Genomic DNA, 15,795 nt, shown 5'->3' on the forward strand with positions numbered 1-15,795 from the left:
GAAACCTCAGGTCAATAAGCCTGCCTGCTAATGAAAAGAGCTGTTAAGAATAATTGGAATTACTGACTTGATCTAAAAAAATTTTTTTGCCTTTCACTTGTTTATTATTTTATATTGAAAGCAACCCAGCTTTATAAAAAGTTAAAACAGTATAGAAGTGTACAAAATGTTAAAAACTTTCCTCCACCCCCAGCTCCCCGTCCCACCACCCATCTCAGTGCTGGTAATGCTCTTATGGGCCCTTCAGGGAAGTTTTAACACAGCTACAAATGTACCTTTTCTTTTAGCACAGATCGGGTCACCATAGTATAACTGCTCTTCTGCAACTTGCTTTTTAAATTTAATGGTTTTTCTTGTCTATCTTATTTTCTTTCTTTTTTTTAACTTTCAGTTTTATTGAAATATAATTCACAAACCTTCCAGCTCATCTGTTTACAGTGTACAGTGCAATGGTTTTTAATCTATTTAGAGTGATGCAACCAACACAATCAATTTTAGAACATTTTCATCAAATCGAAACCCTTTCGCGATTGTTCCCCATTTCCCCCCAATTCTCCCCTCTCCCATCCTTGGGCAACCACTCATATACTTTCTTATAGATTTGCCTTTTCTGGAATTTTTCTGTAAATGGAATCATTCAATTTATCGTCTTTTTTTGAACTCTTCTTTCACTTAGCATCATCAGAGCTTCATTCCTTTTCCTGGCTGAATAGTGTTCTGTTATATAGACAGACCACATTTTATTTATCTGTTCATCAGTTAATGGTTGTTCCCCCTTTTGGCTATTCTGTGTAATACTGCTGTGAAACAGAAGTCACAAGTTTTTGTTGTAGACCTGTTTTCATTTCCCTTGTGTATATTATACCTTGGAATATAGTTGCTGGAGGGCTTCCCAGGTGGTGCTAGTGGTAAAGAACCTTCCTGCCAGTGCAGGAGACATGAGTTTGATCCCTGGGTCAGGAAGATCCCCTGGAGGAGGAGACGGCAACCCGTTCCAGTATTCTTGCCTGGAAAATCCCATGGACAGAGGAGCCTGGCCAGCTATAGTCCATAAAGTTGCAAAGAGTTATACATGAGCATGAGCCACTGAGCACACAGACAGAATTGCTGGAGCAAGTGGTAATTCTGTGTTTTAACCTTTTGAGAAATTGCCAGACTGTTTTCTAAAGTGACTGCAACATTTTACATCCCCATTAACAGTGTATGAGGGTTTCCAATTTCTCCACATCCTCACCAAAACTTGTCGCTTTCCATTAAAAAAAGAAAAAATTTTTTTTGGCTGCACCCTACAGTTTGTGAGGTCTCAGTTCCTTGACCAACAGCTGAACCCTTGCCCCCTCCAGTGGAAGTGTGGAGGCCTAACCACTGGACTATCCTACTGCATGTGACTTTTATTTGTGCTTCCCAGTGGGCTTCACTGGTAGCTCAGACATCTGCCTACAACATGAGAGACCCAGGTTCAATCCCTGGATCGGGAAGATCCCCTGGAGAAGGAAATGGCAACCCACTCCAGTATCCTTGCCTGGAAAATCCCATGGACAGAGGAGCCTGGTAGGCTACAGTCCATGGGGTCTCAAAGAATTGGACACAACTGAGCGACTTCACTTTCACTTTCACTTTCAACGGCTAATGATGTTGAGCCTCTTTTCATGTGTTTATTGGCCATGTGTATTTTCTTTAGAGAAATGTGTATTCAAATCCTTTGCCCATTTTTATTTGGGTTATTTTTCTTTTTATTGTTAAGTAATATGAGTCATGGTGCTTCCCAGTGGCTCACGGGTAAAGAATCCATCTGCATTGCAGGAGACACAGGGTTTGATCCCTGAGTTGGGAAGATCCCCTAGAGAAGGAAATGGCAACTTTCTCCAGTATTCTTGTCTGGAAAATTCCATGGACAGAGGAGCCTGGCAGGCTACAGTTTGTGGAGCCGCAAAGAAGTTGGACACGGCTTAGCGACTCGACAACAATAGTATGAGTCATAGTCCCATATCAGACATATGATTTCCAAAAATTTTTTTTCCAGTATATGAGCTGTCCCTCCGCTCTCTTGGTGCTGTCCTTTGAAGCACAAATGTTTTAAATTTTGATGATGTCCAATGTATCTATTCTTTTGTTGCTTGTAATTTTAGTATCCTAAGTCTTTGCCTAACTCAGCTTTGCAAAGATTTCCTCCTGTGTTTTCTCCCCAGAGTTTTAGCTCTTATATTTAAGATTTTGATCCATTTGAGTTAATGTGTATAATGTAAGGAAGGAGTCCAACTTCATCCTTTTGCATGTGTATATTCACTTGGTCTGTCACCATTTGTTGAAAAAATTATTCTTGGGACTTCCCTGATTGATGGTCCAATTGTTAAGACTCTCTGCTTACAACGTAGGAGATGTGGGTTCCATCGCTGATTGGGAAACTAAGATCCCACATGCCACGTGGTGTAGCAAAAATGAAAAAAGTCCTAATGAATAGATAATTCTTTCCCCATTGAACTGTCTTAGCACCCCTTTCAGAAATCAATTGGCTGTAAATGTTCATTTCCGGACTCTAAATTCTGTTCCATTGATCTCTGTATCTGTTCTCTTGCCGCTACCAACTGTCTTGATTACTTTAGCTTTGTAGTAAGCTTTGAATTCAGAACGTATGATTCTTGCAACTTTTACAAGATTCTTTTGGTTATTCTGGGTCCTGTGAATTTCCATGTGAACTTTAAGACCAGTCTGTTAAATTATTCAATAAAGGCACTGGAATTTTGATAGTGATTGGGTTGAATTTATAGATCAATTTGGGGAGTATTTCAAACTTAGCTATGTTAAATTTTCTGATCTTTGAACACAGGATATCTTTACACTTACTTTAGTCTCTTTTTCATTTCTTCTGACATGTTTTGTTTTTCACTGTTCAAGTCCTGTACTTCTTTTGTTTGTCAGGTTTTTGGGTTTAATTTTTTGGCTGAGTGCCTTCTGGGATCTTAGTTCCTTGACCAGGGATCAAAACAAACCGTACCCCCTACCATGGAAGCATGGAGTCCTAACCACTGGACTGCCAGGAAATTCCCTAGCCAAGTTTTTTAATTCTTTTTGATGCTATTATAGGTGAAATTGTTTTCTTAATTTCATTTTTGAGTTTTCATTGTTAGTACATAGAAATGTTGTGGATTTTTTTATCTTACAGTGTTGCTGGACTCTTTCTTGAAAGTCTTTGGATGTCTTTGTATATCTATATTCCTTTTTCTTGGTAACAGTCACATAGTATTCCATGGTGTAGAAAAACTGTAGTTTATGTAACAGGCCTCCATTGATGGTCACTGTGGGCTCTTCCCTCTTTTTGCTGTTACTGATTATGCTGTGGAGAACACTTCTTCAGCCCACTCATCCATTCCAGGGACGTGTGTTAGGGCCTGCTCTGTGCCAGGCACTATTTAAGGCACCAGGGCTACAGATGATAAAGAAGTAAATGAGAGGATTTCAGCTTGGGGAAATCTCTGTGAAGAAAACAGAACGGGGTGACGTGCTAGGGAGTGACTGGATGTGCATTTGAGAGGGGTTCTTTGAATTGAATCAGAAAAGATGTCTCTGGAAAGGTGACTTTTGGACTGGGATCCAAATGATGAGAAAGACCCACTGTGGGGAGATTGGGAAGGTTTTCCAGGCACAGGGGACAGCAAGTACCAAGGCCCTGAGGTGGGAATGGGCCCCCAGTATTCACAGAACACAAAGAAAAAGCCCCTGGGCTGGGAGAGCCGCCAAGGCCAGAGGGGAAGTGGACAGGGGCCAGCCTAACACAGGCCTTGTAGCCTTAAAAGGCATGTGGATTTTGTTAAGAATGTGAAGAGAAGCTGCTGCAGGGTGTTAGGCAGAAACATGATTTGATGTAATTTATGTTCTGAAAAGATCAGCCTTGTGACTTAAGAAGCATTTATTTTCTGTCCCAAGCTCTGAATGCTTCAAAGTGGAATTACTGGGTGGAGGGGTATGTGTGTACCTTTAAAATGTTCCTAGCTACTGCCTGCCAAGTGTCTCCCCTGCTAGCTGTCGTTTTCTGTCTGAGGGTGACAACTTCTTTTGTGCCAGTGGTATTTGGGGTGAGGTGCCCAGCGACCTCTCAGCCCCTGGGCCCCACCACCCCCGTTTCTCTTGCTTCCCTCGCAGGACCCTCACCTCTGCATCTGCCCAGTAACTCTGGCTGTGCCGCCCGGCCCTCGGGTAAGACGGGCGCCCCAGGACCATGGCCGAGGAAGACCTCATCTTCCGCCTGGAAGGCGTGGATGGCGGCCCAGCCTCCCGGGCTGGTGATTCAGACACAGACAGCGACGATGATGAGGAGGGTTACTTCATCTGCTCCATCACCGATGACCCCGGGGCACACCAGAATGTCAACTTCAAGGTTAATAACTGCCACAGCAACCTAGCAAAAAGCGAGCGCTACGGCTCCAGTGGGTCCCCGGCCGGCTCCTTCCATTTCAAGGTGAGTGGTCCCTGGTGCCACCATCTCCACCCCAGGTGAGCCCCAGCTCACCTGCCGTAGGAATGGGGAGTTGGGGTCGCTGGCTGAGGTCGTTTCCAGAGTCTTGCCAGTGCTGTAAATTCTAGATCTGAGGCAGTGTCTGTTAAGTGGGAAGATTTCAATACAAGTTTTTTTTTGTTTGTTTCAATCGTTGAATCATTGTTTCAATACGAGTTGCATTCCTTTCCAGCAGTGTTTTACCAATATCTACACTGGGCCCACTAGTGTGGGTTGTGGGAACCTTGCCCGGTTTTTTAACACCCAGAATAGAACAGAATAGAAAACATTGGAGAGGGAAGAGGGAGGGGAAAAAATATCAGCTCTGACAGTCGTGATCATATTTTAGGGACATGTACACATGCCTTTACATACACATATGCAGTGACCAAATTTGTTGTTGATAACAAGGTTCTCATGACATAAGGGTTGTTAAGTATTTTTATTTCCTCCCTGTGTGTGTGTATGCGGGTCCAGAGATAGGGTGTAAAATGTAGTTTTTTATGTTGGTTGTGGTCAAAAGAGCCTCTGCTTAGGGCTGGACATCCTTCTTCTGGATTGAGGAATAGGGTGCTTATTTTATTAGGAATTTGTGTTCATACCCTGGCAAAGCTGGTTATAGAGATGAAGGAGAAAGGCAAACATTATTGGACTTTTGTATAATAACTGGTGGTGAAAAAGTTAAAAATGCAATACTCTTTTCCTTTTTTAATCCTCACACACAATAAGTATCAGTTCATACTGTGAGCAGAAGGCCTATAACCACTTTGGGATTTGAAATTGGAGTCGTTCTTCTCTAATTGCAGAATTAATCTGTTTTTAGAAAATTAATAATTTTAGTTCTCAGACAGTTGGATACTTTTTCCTTTCAGGCCAGAGTTCTAGCTTAAGTCTCTCAGGGGCAGGCAGCTCCAGAAATAGGCCTTTGGGTCCCCTCTGAGGTTGGGGGGCCCCTGAAGGGTCAGGTTGCGGCTTGCCCTGCCTTCCTGTCCTAAGGCAGCTTCTGAAACACACAGTCCACCCGCAGAGGGCTGCGTGGGGAGATGGGAGAGCAGCCTGGCCCCCGGTCTGCCCACGTGAGTCAGGGGGTTGCATGGAAACCCTGATCCCCGTAGCTCCTGCACCATGCACAAGGGAATCAGGTGCCAGGGACCTAGAGGGGTCAGGGCTTGTGAAGTGTAAACCAGCTCATGCTAGCTCAAGGGGAAAAAGAGGAAGTCTGTTCTAACAGTCAAGAAGTGTTTCTTGAGACCCAGGGCCAGAAACGACATCTGGTCTCTGAGGACAGATCCAGGAGCCTGGAAGGCCACAGGACTGCCTCTCTGGCCCCTTCCTCCATCTCCTTGTCTACTCTTTATTCTTCTCTGCTCCTCAGTCTACATGGTGGGAAAATGGATCCCCAGGAGTCCCTTCATTACAGACAGAGCCACATGCAAAGATGGATTTTACCCTCTTCCATCCCAGCTGCGAGAAAACCTGTTTGGTCTGCCTGAGTCAGGAGTCCGCTGTCTCTGGTCCAGTCAACTCTGGCCCAGGGCACAGGGTGGGGGTGGGGATCACAGAACAGGGGGCTGCTTCCAGAGAAGCAGGATCCTGGTGGCCTCCTAGTGGGGCAGACCCCTCAGAAGGGCTCCATCCGCAGCAGCTGCCTGTGGGCCCACGAGCTGGAGGGTCTCAGACAGTGTGATCCCAAAACGCAGTCTGGTGAATCCTTTAAAGGAAACACAGGTGAGTGATCCAGCAAAGGGAGGTTTGTCTATAGGTCTGACTTAGGACGGGAGCTTCATGAGGGCAGGACCCTGTGGCCTGTTCATCACTCATCCCTAGCGCCATGCACATAGTAGGTGCTTTATTTGGAATCAGTGAGGAGATGGATGAGTGCTAAACTCACTTTACTGTGGGTGCTGTCTCATCAGAGGACAGATAGATGGTATTTATGTAAAACAGAAACCTCTGTGGGCCATTTGACAATCATTATTAAAGTAAAAAGTATTTATATGTCAGAGTTATAGTAAACATAGACTATTAGTTTCAGGTGGGGACAATTGTTTATTTGGTGGGACTGTCCCTTATATTGTAGGACTTTCAGCATGTCTCATCCCAGCTCACTAAATGTCAGATTCCCGCCTATTCTTTGTTATATTCCTCCCTATTTATTATGATGACCCAGAATGTTCCCCACCGTACATTTGCTAAGGGCACATGAGAGGATACCACCCTCAGTTGAGAACAAGCAATGAAACATTTGTGCAAGTGTTGACATTTACATATTCAAATATGTGTTTTGCAATATTGTTTGTAATAGAGAAAGATTGGAAACCGCTAAAATATTCCATTGAGGAGGGGCCTGTTTAATTATAGACCATGGTCCTCGCAGAATGCTTTATTTACATTAAAGCAAAGATGTTTCTATGTGAATTGACTTGAAACGGTGCCAAGATATACACAAGATATATTTTTTTGTGGCGTGAAACCAAAATCCATGAAAAGCTCTTGGGATAGTGATGGTCCATAATAAGAACAAAATGTTAGCTATTTTTATTTTTATGTGTTGAGAAGTAAAAAAGCAAGTTTAAATATATAATATGATTCCTATTTGTATCAAAAAACAGATACACATATATTAGTATTTTCTTAGCAAACACTTATATAATGTTATAAACAAATTTAAAAATTACTAATGAGAAGAGGGAATTTGTATCCAACAGAGAATCAGTGGTAATTCTCTCTGGGGAAGAGTGATCTAAAGGGGGACTGTGATTATTATAATACATTGCATATATATTTTATATATATATATCTTTTAAACAGATGCTACTTTAAATTTTTTTTTTATTTATTTTTAGCTGCTCTGGGTCTTCACTGCGATACCCAGGCTTTCTCTAGTTGCGATCAGCAGGAGCTACTCTGTGGTGCATGGGCTTCTTGCGGTGGCTCCTCTTGTTGCACAACACAGGCTCTAAGGCACGCGGGCTTCAGTAGTTGCGGCTCCTGGGCTCTGGAGCACAGCCTCGGTAGTCACGGTGTATGGGCTTAGTTGCCCCACGGCATGTGGCATCTTTCCCGACCAATGATCAAACCTATTTCTTAACCACTGGTTAAGGATTCTTCTTAATCACTGGACCACGGGGGAAGTCCCTACATTGTATACATTTTAAAACATTTGAAACTTATAAGACTACATGTATGTATTACTTGTGTACCCAAAAGGATGTTTTTAGAAGAAGAAAAATAAAGAGAGCACCACAGCCAGTAACTCCTCCTCCCCCAAAGAAACATCAGTAATTGGCTGCCCTTAAAACTCATGGGTTTTCCCAAAGGTTCAGCAATAAAAAATTTGCCCACAGTGCAGGAGACTCAGGTTTGATCCCTGCCCAGGTCAGGAAAATCTTCTGGAGGAGGAAATGGCAACCCACTCCAGTATTCTTACCTGAAAAATCCCATGGACAGAGGAGCCTGACGGGTTACAGTCCAAAGGGTCACAAAGAGTTGGACACAACTGAGTGAGCACAAAACTCAGAGATTCTGCAAGTCAAAACCCTCACTGAGGATGGGAGCTCATGACCTCCAGGGACCCTGCACCTTTCCTCGCTCCTGCAACGGGCATTGCTTTTCTCACCTCTGCCTGAAACCTCTTTCAGCTGACATCTGGGTCTGTTAAAATGACTGAGCTCCTGGTCTGGCTCCCTTGACATCCTACCCTGGCTATCTCCTCCACATTCTCTGGGGCTCATAGCAGACCTTTCTGTCCATCTGTCATTCTTGAATGTCGTTCTGTTTATGAGTCAGCCCCTGACCGCAAGGTGAGGGCCTTTGTCCCATTTCACTTCCCATTCCTGTTCTCAGCCGAAGGGCCATTTAAGGACAAGATGTAGCTCTCGGCTGCCCACTCTCCTAGGTGATAGAAGGCTGGCTCTATGGCGTTCTTGTTGCCAGTGGTGACTTCAGAGGGAGGCAGCAACTCAGTTTTCCAAACCTCCCTCTCCCTGGCACTCAATAAACCGAACATGGTTTTTCATTTACTGTCGACATGGCAACTTGGGTTGTTTAATCAAAATGACCACCTGGCATTCCTCCAAGGTGGCGCCACCCTGGCAGGTACCAGGCGTGTATTGTGAACTGTTGAGTCTGTCGCTGTCAAGGCCAGGGAATGTGGCCTGAATCCCCAGGGGGATGGTAGCAGACTCGCTCAGGGGGCCCTCCCCTGGGTAGAATATCTGACAGCCAACAGAAGGATGTTTATAGTGGATGCTGTCATAACGTGGGAAAGTGCTTCCATTCTGGAGTTAATTTTAAAGAACAGGGTATAGAGTATGATTATAGCTCTGTAAATACACACACACAGACAAAGCAAAACCCTAAAAGAAAGTACATCAAGTCTCTGTGTACGATATTATATAAGTACTTTTACATGGACATATTTTTTCTTCCAATTTTTGCTCACAGTATGTATATATATGCTGTTTTTCACATGCATAGATGTATGTTTATGTATATATGCATTTGGTAATATACGTGCTCTCACAGGTACTTGCATATAGACTTGTTTTTGTAATCTTGTTTTCTTGAATGTTTATGTTTGTTATTCATAGTTCTCATTCAATTTTTTTTTCATAACTCTGAATGACCCTCTTTTACTAATCAGATTTACTCATATAATATAAAACATTTGCTCTAAAATATATTCCAAATATTTTACCAATAATTCAAAATCATTTATATGTGACATTTTGATTTGGAAGAGACTTGGGCTTTTTTCTAACTTCCCTTCAATTACTCTAATAAAGTTTGTAAAAGAGAAAAAAAGAAAGAAAGTACATCAAGATGCCAACAGAGATTGTCTTTGGATGGGATTATTCCATTTCTGTTTCTGTTTCACAATGTCTGCATTTTTTAGCATTAACATATGTAGCATATAGTATGTTTTCAATTTTTAATGAAGTGGAAATTTGTATTTAAAAGAATTGTTTTCCTTGTCTGAGAATATCTTAGAGATTGTTCCTATCAAAATATAGAGATCACCGTTTTTTCAAATTTAAGTGAATTAAGTCGGATTCCATCACTTGATGTACAGGGGTTTATTTAGCCAGTCCATCACTCAGTCATGTCCGACTCTTTGCAACCCCATGGACTGTAGCCTGCCAGACTCCTCTGTCCATGGAATTCTCCAGACCTGAGCACTTGAGTAGGTAGCTGTTCCCTCCTCCAGGGGATTTTCCCAACCCAGGGATCGAACCCAGGTCTTCCGCATTGCCATCTGAGCCACCAGGGAAGCCCTTCCTCTTGAGGGACACTTGGGTTTTTTTCCCTTTTTTCCTATTACAGGGTTATAATAAATCTCCTATACATATATCTGAGCAAAGTTTGAAATACATTTATTTGTAATATGTAAATAATATTCCTCCTCTGTAGAAAGATTTCAACTTGCACAAATGATAAACAGTGAAAAGTAATCCTCCCACCTCTGACCCTCTCTCCCTGGGGAATGTCCTTCCAGAAATGTTCTTGTGACATAAGCGTATGTACGTATGTGAATCTCTTCCTTGTCTTTTTCGTAGATGTGTTATTTTACCTGTTTTGCACTCCTGTGCCGTCTTCCATATTGGCACATACGAGCTGACATCAGCTAGAACTTACATAACCGGCTCTGTGGGTTGGACAGGCCTGCTCTGTATGTGGTTCCTCATATCAACTCATTGAATCTGTGCAGCAGTCCTATGATTGATGTTTTGACATACAGTAAACCTGAGGTTCTGAGATCTTAATTGCTTGGTGTCCTTCATGAGTACAGTATGTTGTCTTATTTTGTTTTAGTTTTCTAATGGTTGACTATCTTGACATTATCTGCAAGCACTGTCATATATTTAGCCAGTCCCTCGTGGGTAGGTGTGAAGGTCATCTCTAAGCTTTTGCTACCACAAATGGTGCTTCTGTAAGCATCTCTTATTTGTGTCTCATATGTGTGTGTGTCCTGGTGCCTATACAGGTTGCACCTGCTGGGTAAATCCCCAGAGGTGGAATGGCTGGAGAAGGACATTTGTGGGTTTGAGCTTGGCTGAGCACTGGCCATTGCCCTTCAAGGAGGTTGCACTGGCATTGGTGCTCCCATGATACATGGGCACTCCTGCTTCCCACGCCCTTCTTGTAGACTTTGCTGATTAAACTGATACTTTCGACCCACCCAGGGTGGCTCTGGCAGCTTGGTCAAAGTACATCAATCACCCCAGAAGGAGACAGATGAATGTCTGATGACTCACTGGGAAGAGAGGTGTCCCTGCTCATCTGAGCCCTGCAGGGCCCTCGCCTGGCAGCTTTTGGCCACTGACCGCAGGAAGCTCTGTGCATACAAAGAGCTGGTGACCATTTTGGTGCTCTGCCCACTGCTCTGGGAATACAGAATTGGAAAGGGAAGCTTAGGTGTGTCCTGGGTCCACAAAGATTTGGACTTCCAGGAAAACAAGGGCCTGCTGGGTGGTGGAAACAAAAAGAGATTGCCTCTGGCAGTCAGTGACCTGGTGTCTAGAAAATGGGAAGAGGCCGAGGAGAGTCAAAACTGGCTGGAGGGACTCATCTTTTTGAAGCACATGACCCTTTATGGAAACATGCTAGATATTCATTAGTGGGGGCAGGGGGGGAGTCCCCCTTCTTTAACTTTAGTTTGTAATTTTTTAGCAGCTTTATTGAAATATAATTCACATACCATCCCATTTACCAATTTAAAATGTTCAATTCAGTAGCTTTTAGTATATTTCTAAAATTATGTATCCACATTACCACAACCAATTTTAGCTCATTTTCATTACCCTGAAAGAAACCCCATACTTCTTAGCCATCACCTGCCCCCGCAGTGTATCCACTAGTGTATTTTCAGTCTCCATAGATTTGCCTCTTCCGGACAGTTCATGTAAATAGAATTATGTGATACGTGGCCTTTTGTGTCTGGCTTCTTTCTCTTAGCATAATGTTATTGTTGGTGGTTTTTTTTTTTTTTTTAATCTGTTAATTAATTAATTTATTGGCTGTACTCCATGGCATGTGGAATCTTAGTTCCCAGACCAGGGATCAAACTCACGCCTTCTGCATTGGAGGCATGGAGTCTTACCCACTGGGCCACCAGGGAAGTCCTGGCATAGTGTTTCCAAGGCTCATCCATGCTGAAGTGTGTGTCAGTTCTGCATTCCTTTTTATCAATGAGTGATATACCAGTTTTGTTTATCCCTTTGTCAGCTGATGGACGTTTTGGTTTTTCTCCCTTTTGGCTGTTACGAATAATGCTACCCAGGTCTTTGTGTGGGCATGTGTTCATTTCTGTCAAGTAGGTACTTGGGAATGGAATGACTGGCATATGATAACTCTATGTTTAGTCCACCTTCTTGCGACTGGGGCCTGACAGGCTTGGATTTGAGTCCTGGGTTTGCCATTTCATCGTTGCTGCAGGTCTGTAGGTGAGTGAGTTCCGTCTTCTCTGAGCCTCGGATACCTCATCAGTGGATCAGAAAACTAACTTACCCGCCTGTCTGTCTTTGGCAAGGTTGCCATGAGGTGCCGGCCAGGATGCTGTCTGAGGAAAGATTTCCAGGAGAAGAGGGCATTTCATAATCGTAGGGAGTGTTATGACTTTGCTGGTTATTATTCCCACCCGTCTCATCCTGTCCTCTCTGAATCCTACTGGTCAGGGGAGATGAACTGAAACTACTGTTTTCAACAAAGATTCCTTGAGGATTTTTAACTTTGTTTCTTTTATACTTATTTGTTTGGTTACTTATAAAAGTAATGTATGTTCCTTACAGAAAACAATGAAAGTTCAGATACAGTTACTATTAAGGTCTTAGTGTGTATTTCAATATATAGACACAACTAAATAAACAGGGACATTTTCTTACAATAACAGGATTATGCCGTGTATGCTTTCTAATAAAAGATTTTCCTCAGCAAACAAGAAATGATGCATAAAAAAAAAAAAAAAAAGAAATGATGCATAGTTTTCCACATCAGTCAATGTGGCTCTAGTCCATTATTTTTCTAGTGGCCCCATGGCAGCCCATTGTGTAGATGTGCCACGCTTTCTTTAAGTATTTTCTTTTGTAGGACCCTGAGGCAGTTTCCAGGTCTTTGCTGTTATAGTCAGTGCTGGGTTCCATGGAAATTGCACGAAACCTCTAAACGCGTGTGGCCCAGAGTGGGGCAGCCACACAGCACAGAGGCCTCTTCCCATCGCGGAGCGTGACTGTGCATCCCCACGTCTTCCTGCTTCTTTTATTTGCCCTTGGCTGTGGTTTAAGTGTTTTTACTGTTGGTCAGGAGGGGCAAGTAAAGCTGACTTAGGGCTATTATTCTTAAAGTCTACAGAAGTGATGATGGGGAAAAAACATTTTATAATATTCTCTTAGTGCTCACTCTGACGGCTCAGTCGGTAAAGAACCTGCCTTACCGTGTAGGAGACTTGGGTTTGATCCCTGGGTCAGGAAGATCTGCTAGAGAAGGAAATGGCTACCCACTCCAGTATTCTTGCCTGGAGAATCCCATGGACAGAGGAGCCTGGTGGGCTACAGTCCATGGGGCCGCATACAGTCAGACATGACTGACGGACTAACACTTAGTGAATGTAACAGATGTTTCAAGAGCAAAGCTTCACACAGGGAGCTCTATTCAATATCCTGTACTAAATCACAATGGAAAAGAATATGAAAATGAATATATGTGTGTATGACTGAATCACTTAACTGTACAGCAGAAATTAACACAAATTGTAAGTCAACTTCTTTACAGTTTCATCTATACTTCAGTAAAATAAAATTTAAAAATAAAGATAGAGAAAAACGTATGTGAACATGGGTAAGGCAAAGATTTCTTGGATGACCTGAAAAGCAAGATCTGTAGAGGAACAAATTGATACAAGTTGGACTTCAAAATTTTAAACTTCTGCTCTTTGAAAAAAAAAAACACTATTAGGAGAATGAGAATACAAGCCATAAATGGAGAGAAAATATTTTTTAGTCATATGTCTGATAAAGGAACTTATATTCAGAATATATAGAAAAACTCTCAAAACTCAATGATAAGAAAACAAATCATATTTGATTGGCCAAAAAGTTTGGGTTTTAACCCGAACAAAGTTTTTGGCCAGTCCAACACATAAGTTTGAGTGAACAAATGTTTTCGTTTTTATATGGTAATATCTGGGAGTTAAATAAGTGGGTCATAGGGTAAGAATAAAATATTCATCAATGTTTTTAAAAAGGGGCCTTCCCTGGTGTTCCAGTGATTAGGAATCTGCCCACTAATGCAAGGGACATGAGTTCAGTCCCTGGTCCGGGAGGATCCCACCTGCGGAGGAGCGACTAAGCTTGTGAACCGCAACTCCCGAGCCTGTGTGCCATAACAGGAGAAGCCACCGCAGTGAAAAGTCTGCATGTCCGCACTGGAGAGTAGACCCCGCTCACCGCAACTAGAGAAAAGTTGAGCACAACGAAGACCCAGCGCAGCCCAAAAACTTAAATAAATCTTTTTTAAAAAAGCAACCCAGCAGCAATAGGGAATTCCCTCGTAGTCCAGTGGCTAAGACTCTGTGCTCCCAGTGCAGGGGGCCCAGGTTAGATCCCTGGGCAGGGAACTAGATCTCACCTGCCACATCTAAGAGTTAGAAAGCCGCAACTTAAAGATTCTGAGTGCCACAACCAAGATCTGGCACAGTCAGTAAATGCTAAAAACAAAAACAAAAAAACCCCTAGCTGATAACATCGCTTGTACAAACACATTACCCACACAGCGGGAAGTTTTTTTTTTTTTTTTTTTTTTAAATATTTATTTATTTTATTTATTTATTTGGCTGTTCCCAGCCTTAGCTGCAGCATGTGGGATCAAGTTCCCTGACCAGGGATTGAACCCTGGCCCCCTGCATTGGGAGCACAGAGTCTTAGCCTCTAGACCACCAGGGAAGTCCCCAGCGGGAAGTTTTTTATCATCATTATATTTGTATTTATTTATTTTTACTTTGTACTCGCAGGCTTTGAGGAACCAAAGTCATTTTGTTCTCTTTCCAGGATTATGTTTCCCTCTTTATGAAAACTCCTAGGCCTCTGTTTTATAGAAGAGTAATTAGTCCACTCAACTGAGTTTTAGGATCTTTGCAACTAGAGAATGTTAGAGCTGTTAGGACCTTAAGATCATCTAATCCAGTGATCTTGGTTTCTTAACGATGACTTACACCTGCAATGCCTGAAGACATTCGCATGGTAAAAAAAATGCAAACAATATAGATGAAGCTGAATTCACCTTGTTCAACCTCTTATTCCTCTTCTATTCCTAGAGACAACCATGGTTGAGCTTAGTGTAAATGATTTTTCAGACCTCTTGAATGTATTTTATTTTTTATTTTAAACATTTTATTAAAATATTGTTTATTTACAATATTGTATTTCAGGTGTACAACATGTTAGTCAGTATTTTTGTAGATTATGCTCCATTTAAAGTCATTATAAATATTGGCCATATTCCCTGTGCTGTAAAATTTTCAGACCTTTGAAAATACATTTATATGTAAATGTACATTTAGGCATATATCTACAGACACACACATCCTTAGAAATCTGATGGTATTTTTTAATATATGTATATATACAAATGGTGGTGGTGGTGTAGTGGTGTCCAACTCTTGAGACCCCATGGACTGTAGCCTGCCAGGCTCCTCTGTCCATGGGATCCTCCAGGCAAGAATACTGGAGTGGGTTGCCATTTTCTTCTCCAGGGCATCTTCATGACTCAGGAATCGAACCCAGGTCTCCTTCATTGCAGGCAGATTCTTTATTGACTGAGCTATGAGGGAAGCCCATATATATACATATATATATACACACACATACACACACATATATATTTTATTGAGTATAGTTGATTTACAATGTTGTGCCAATCAGTGCTGTAAAGTGACTCAGTTATACACATATATACATTCTTTTTTATATATATTCTTTTCTGTTATGGTTTATCCCGGAAGATTGGATATAATTCCCTGTGCTATACAGTAGGACCTTGTCGTTCATCCATTCTAAATGTAATACTTTGCATCTGCCAACCCCAAAGTCCCATTCCATCCTTTTCTTCCCCTCCTCCCTCTAGGCAACCACAAGGCTGATCTCTGTGAGTCTAAGAAAGCTATGGTATGGATTAGTGGCTTCATCCACCAGTAAGTGGTGTCATACTGCCTGCTTTATTCGGCACTTGGTTTTTTTCCACCCAAACAGTAGCTTTTAGAGATTGCCCATATCAGTGCCATCATCTTTTTAACGCTGCATTGGATTATG

At 42.3% G+C, this 15,795-nt stretch overlaps 1 protein-coding gene across 3 annotated transcripts in view; it reads left to right on the top strand.

Moving 5' to 3' along the window:
• The window catches only part of EEF2K (eukaryotic elongation factor 2 kinase), a 63,814-nt gene that overhangs the window by 13,544 nt on the left and 34,475 nt on the right, over window positions 1–15,795 (top strand). For all 3 annotated transcript variants that reach the window (XM_043914496.1, XM_043914494.1, XM_043914495.1), the window contains exon 2: window positions 4,141–4,456. In XM_043914496.1, coding sequence (XP_043770431.1) covers window positions 4,217–4,456 — 240 coding nt within the window. In that variant the 5' untranslated portion in view covers window positions 4,141–4,216. The remainder of the gene's footprint in view (window positions 1–4,140; window positions 4,457–15,795) is intronic.

Source organism: Cervus elaphus, chromosome 10 (genome assembly GCF_910594005.1).
Source record: "Cervus elaphus chromosome 10, mCerEla1.1, whole genome shotgun sequence".
Taxonomy (NCBI): Eukaryota; Metazoa; Chordata; class Mammalia; order Artiodactyla; family Cervidae; genus Cervus; species Cervus elaphus.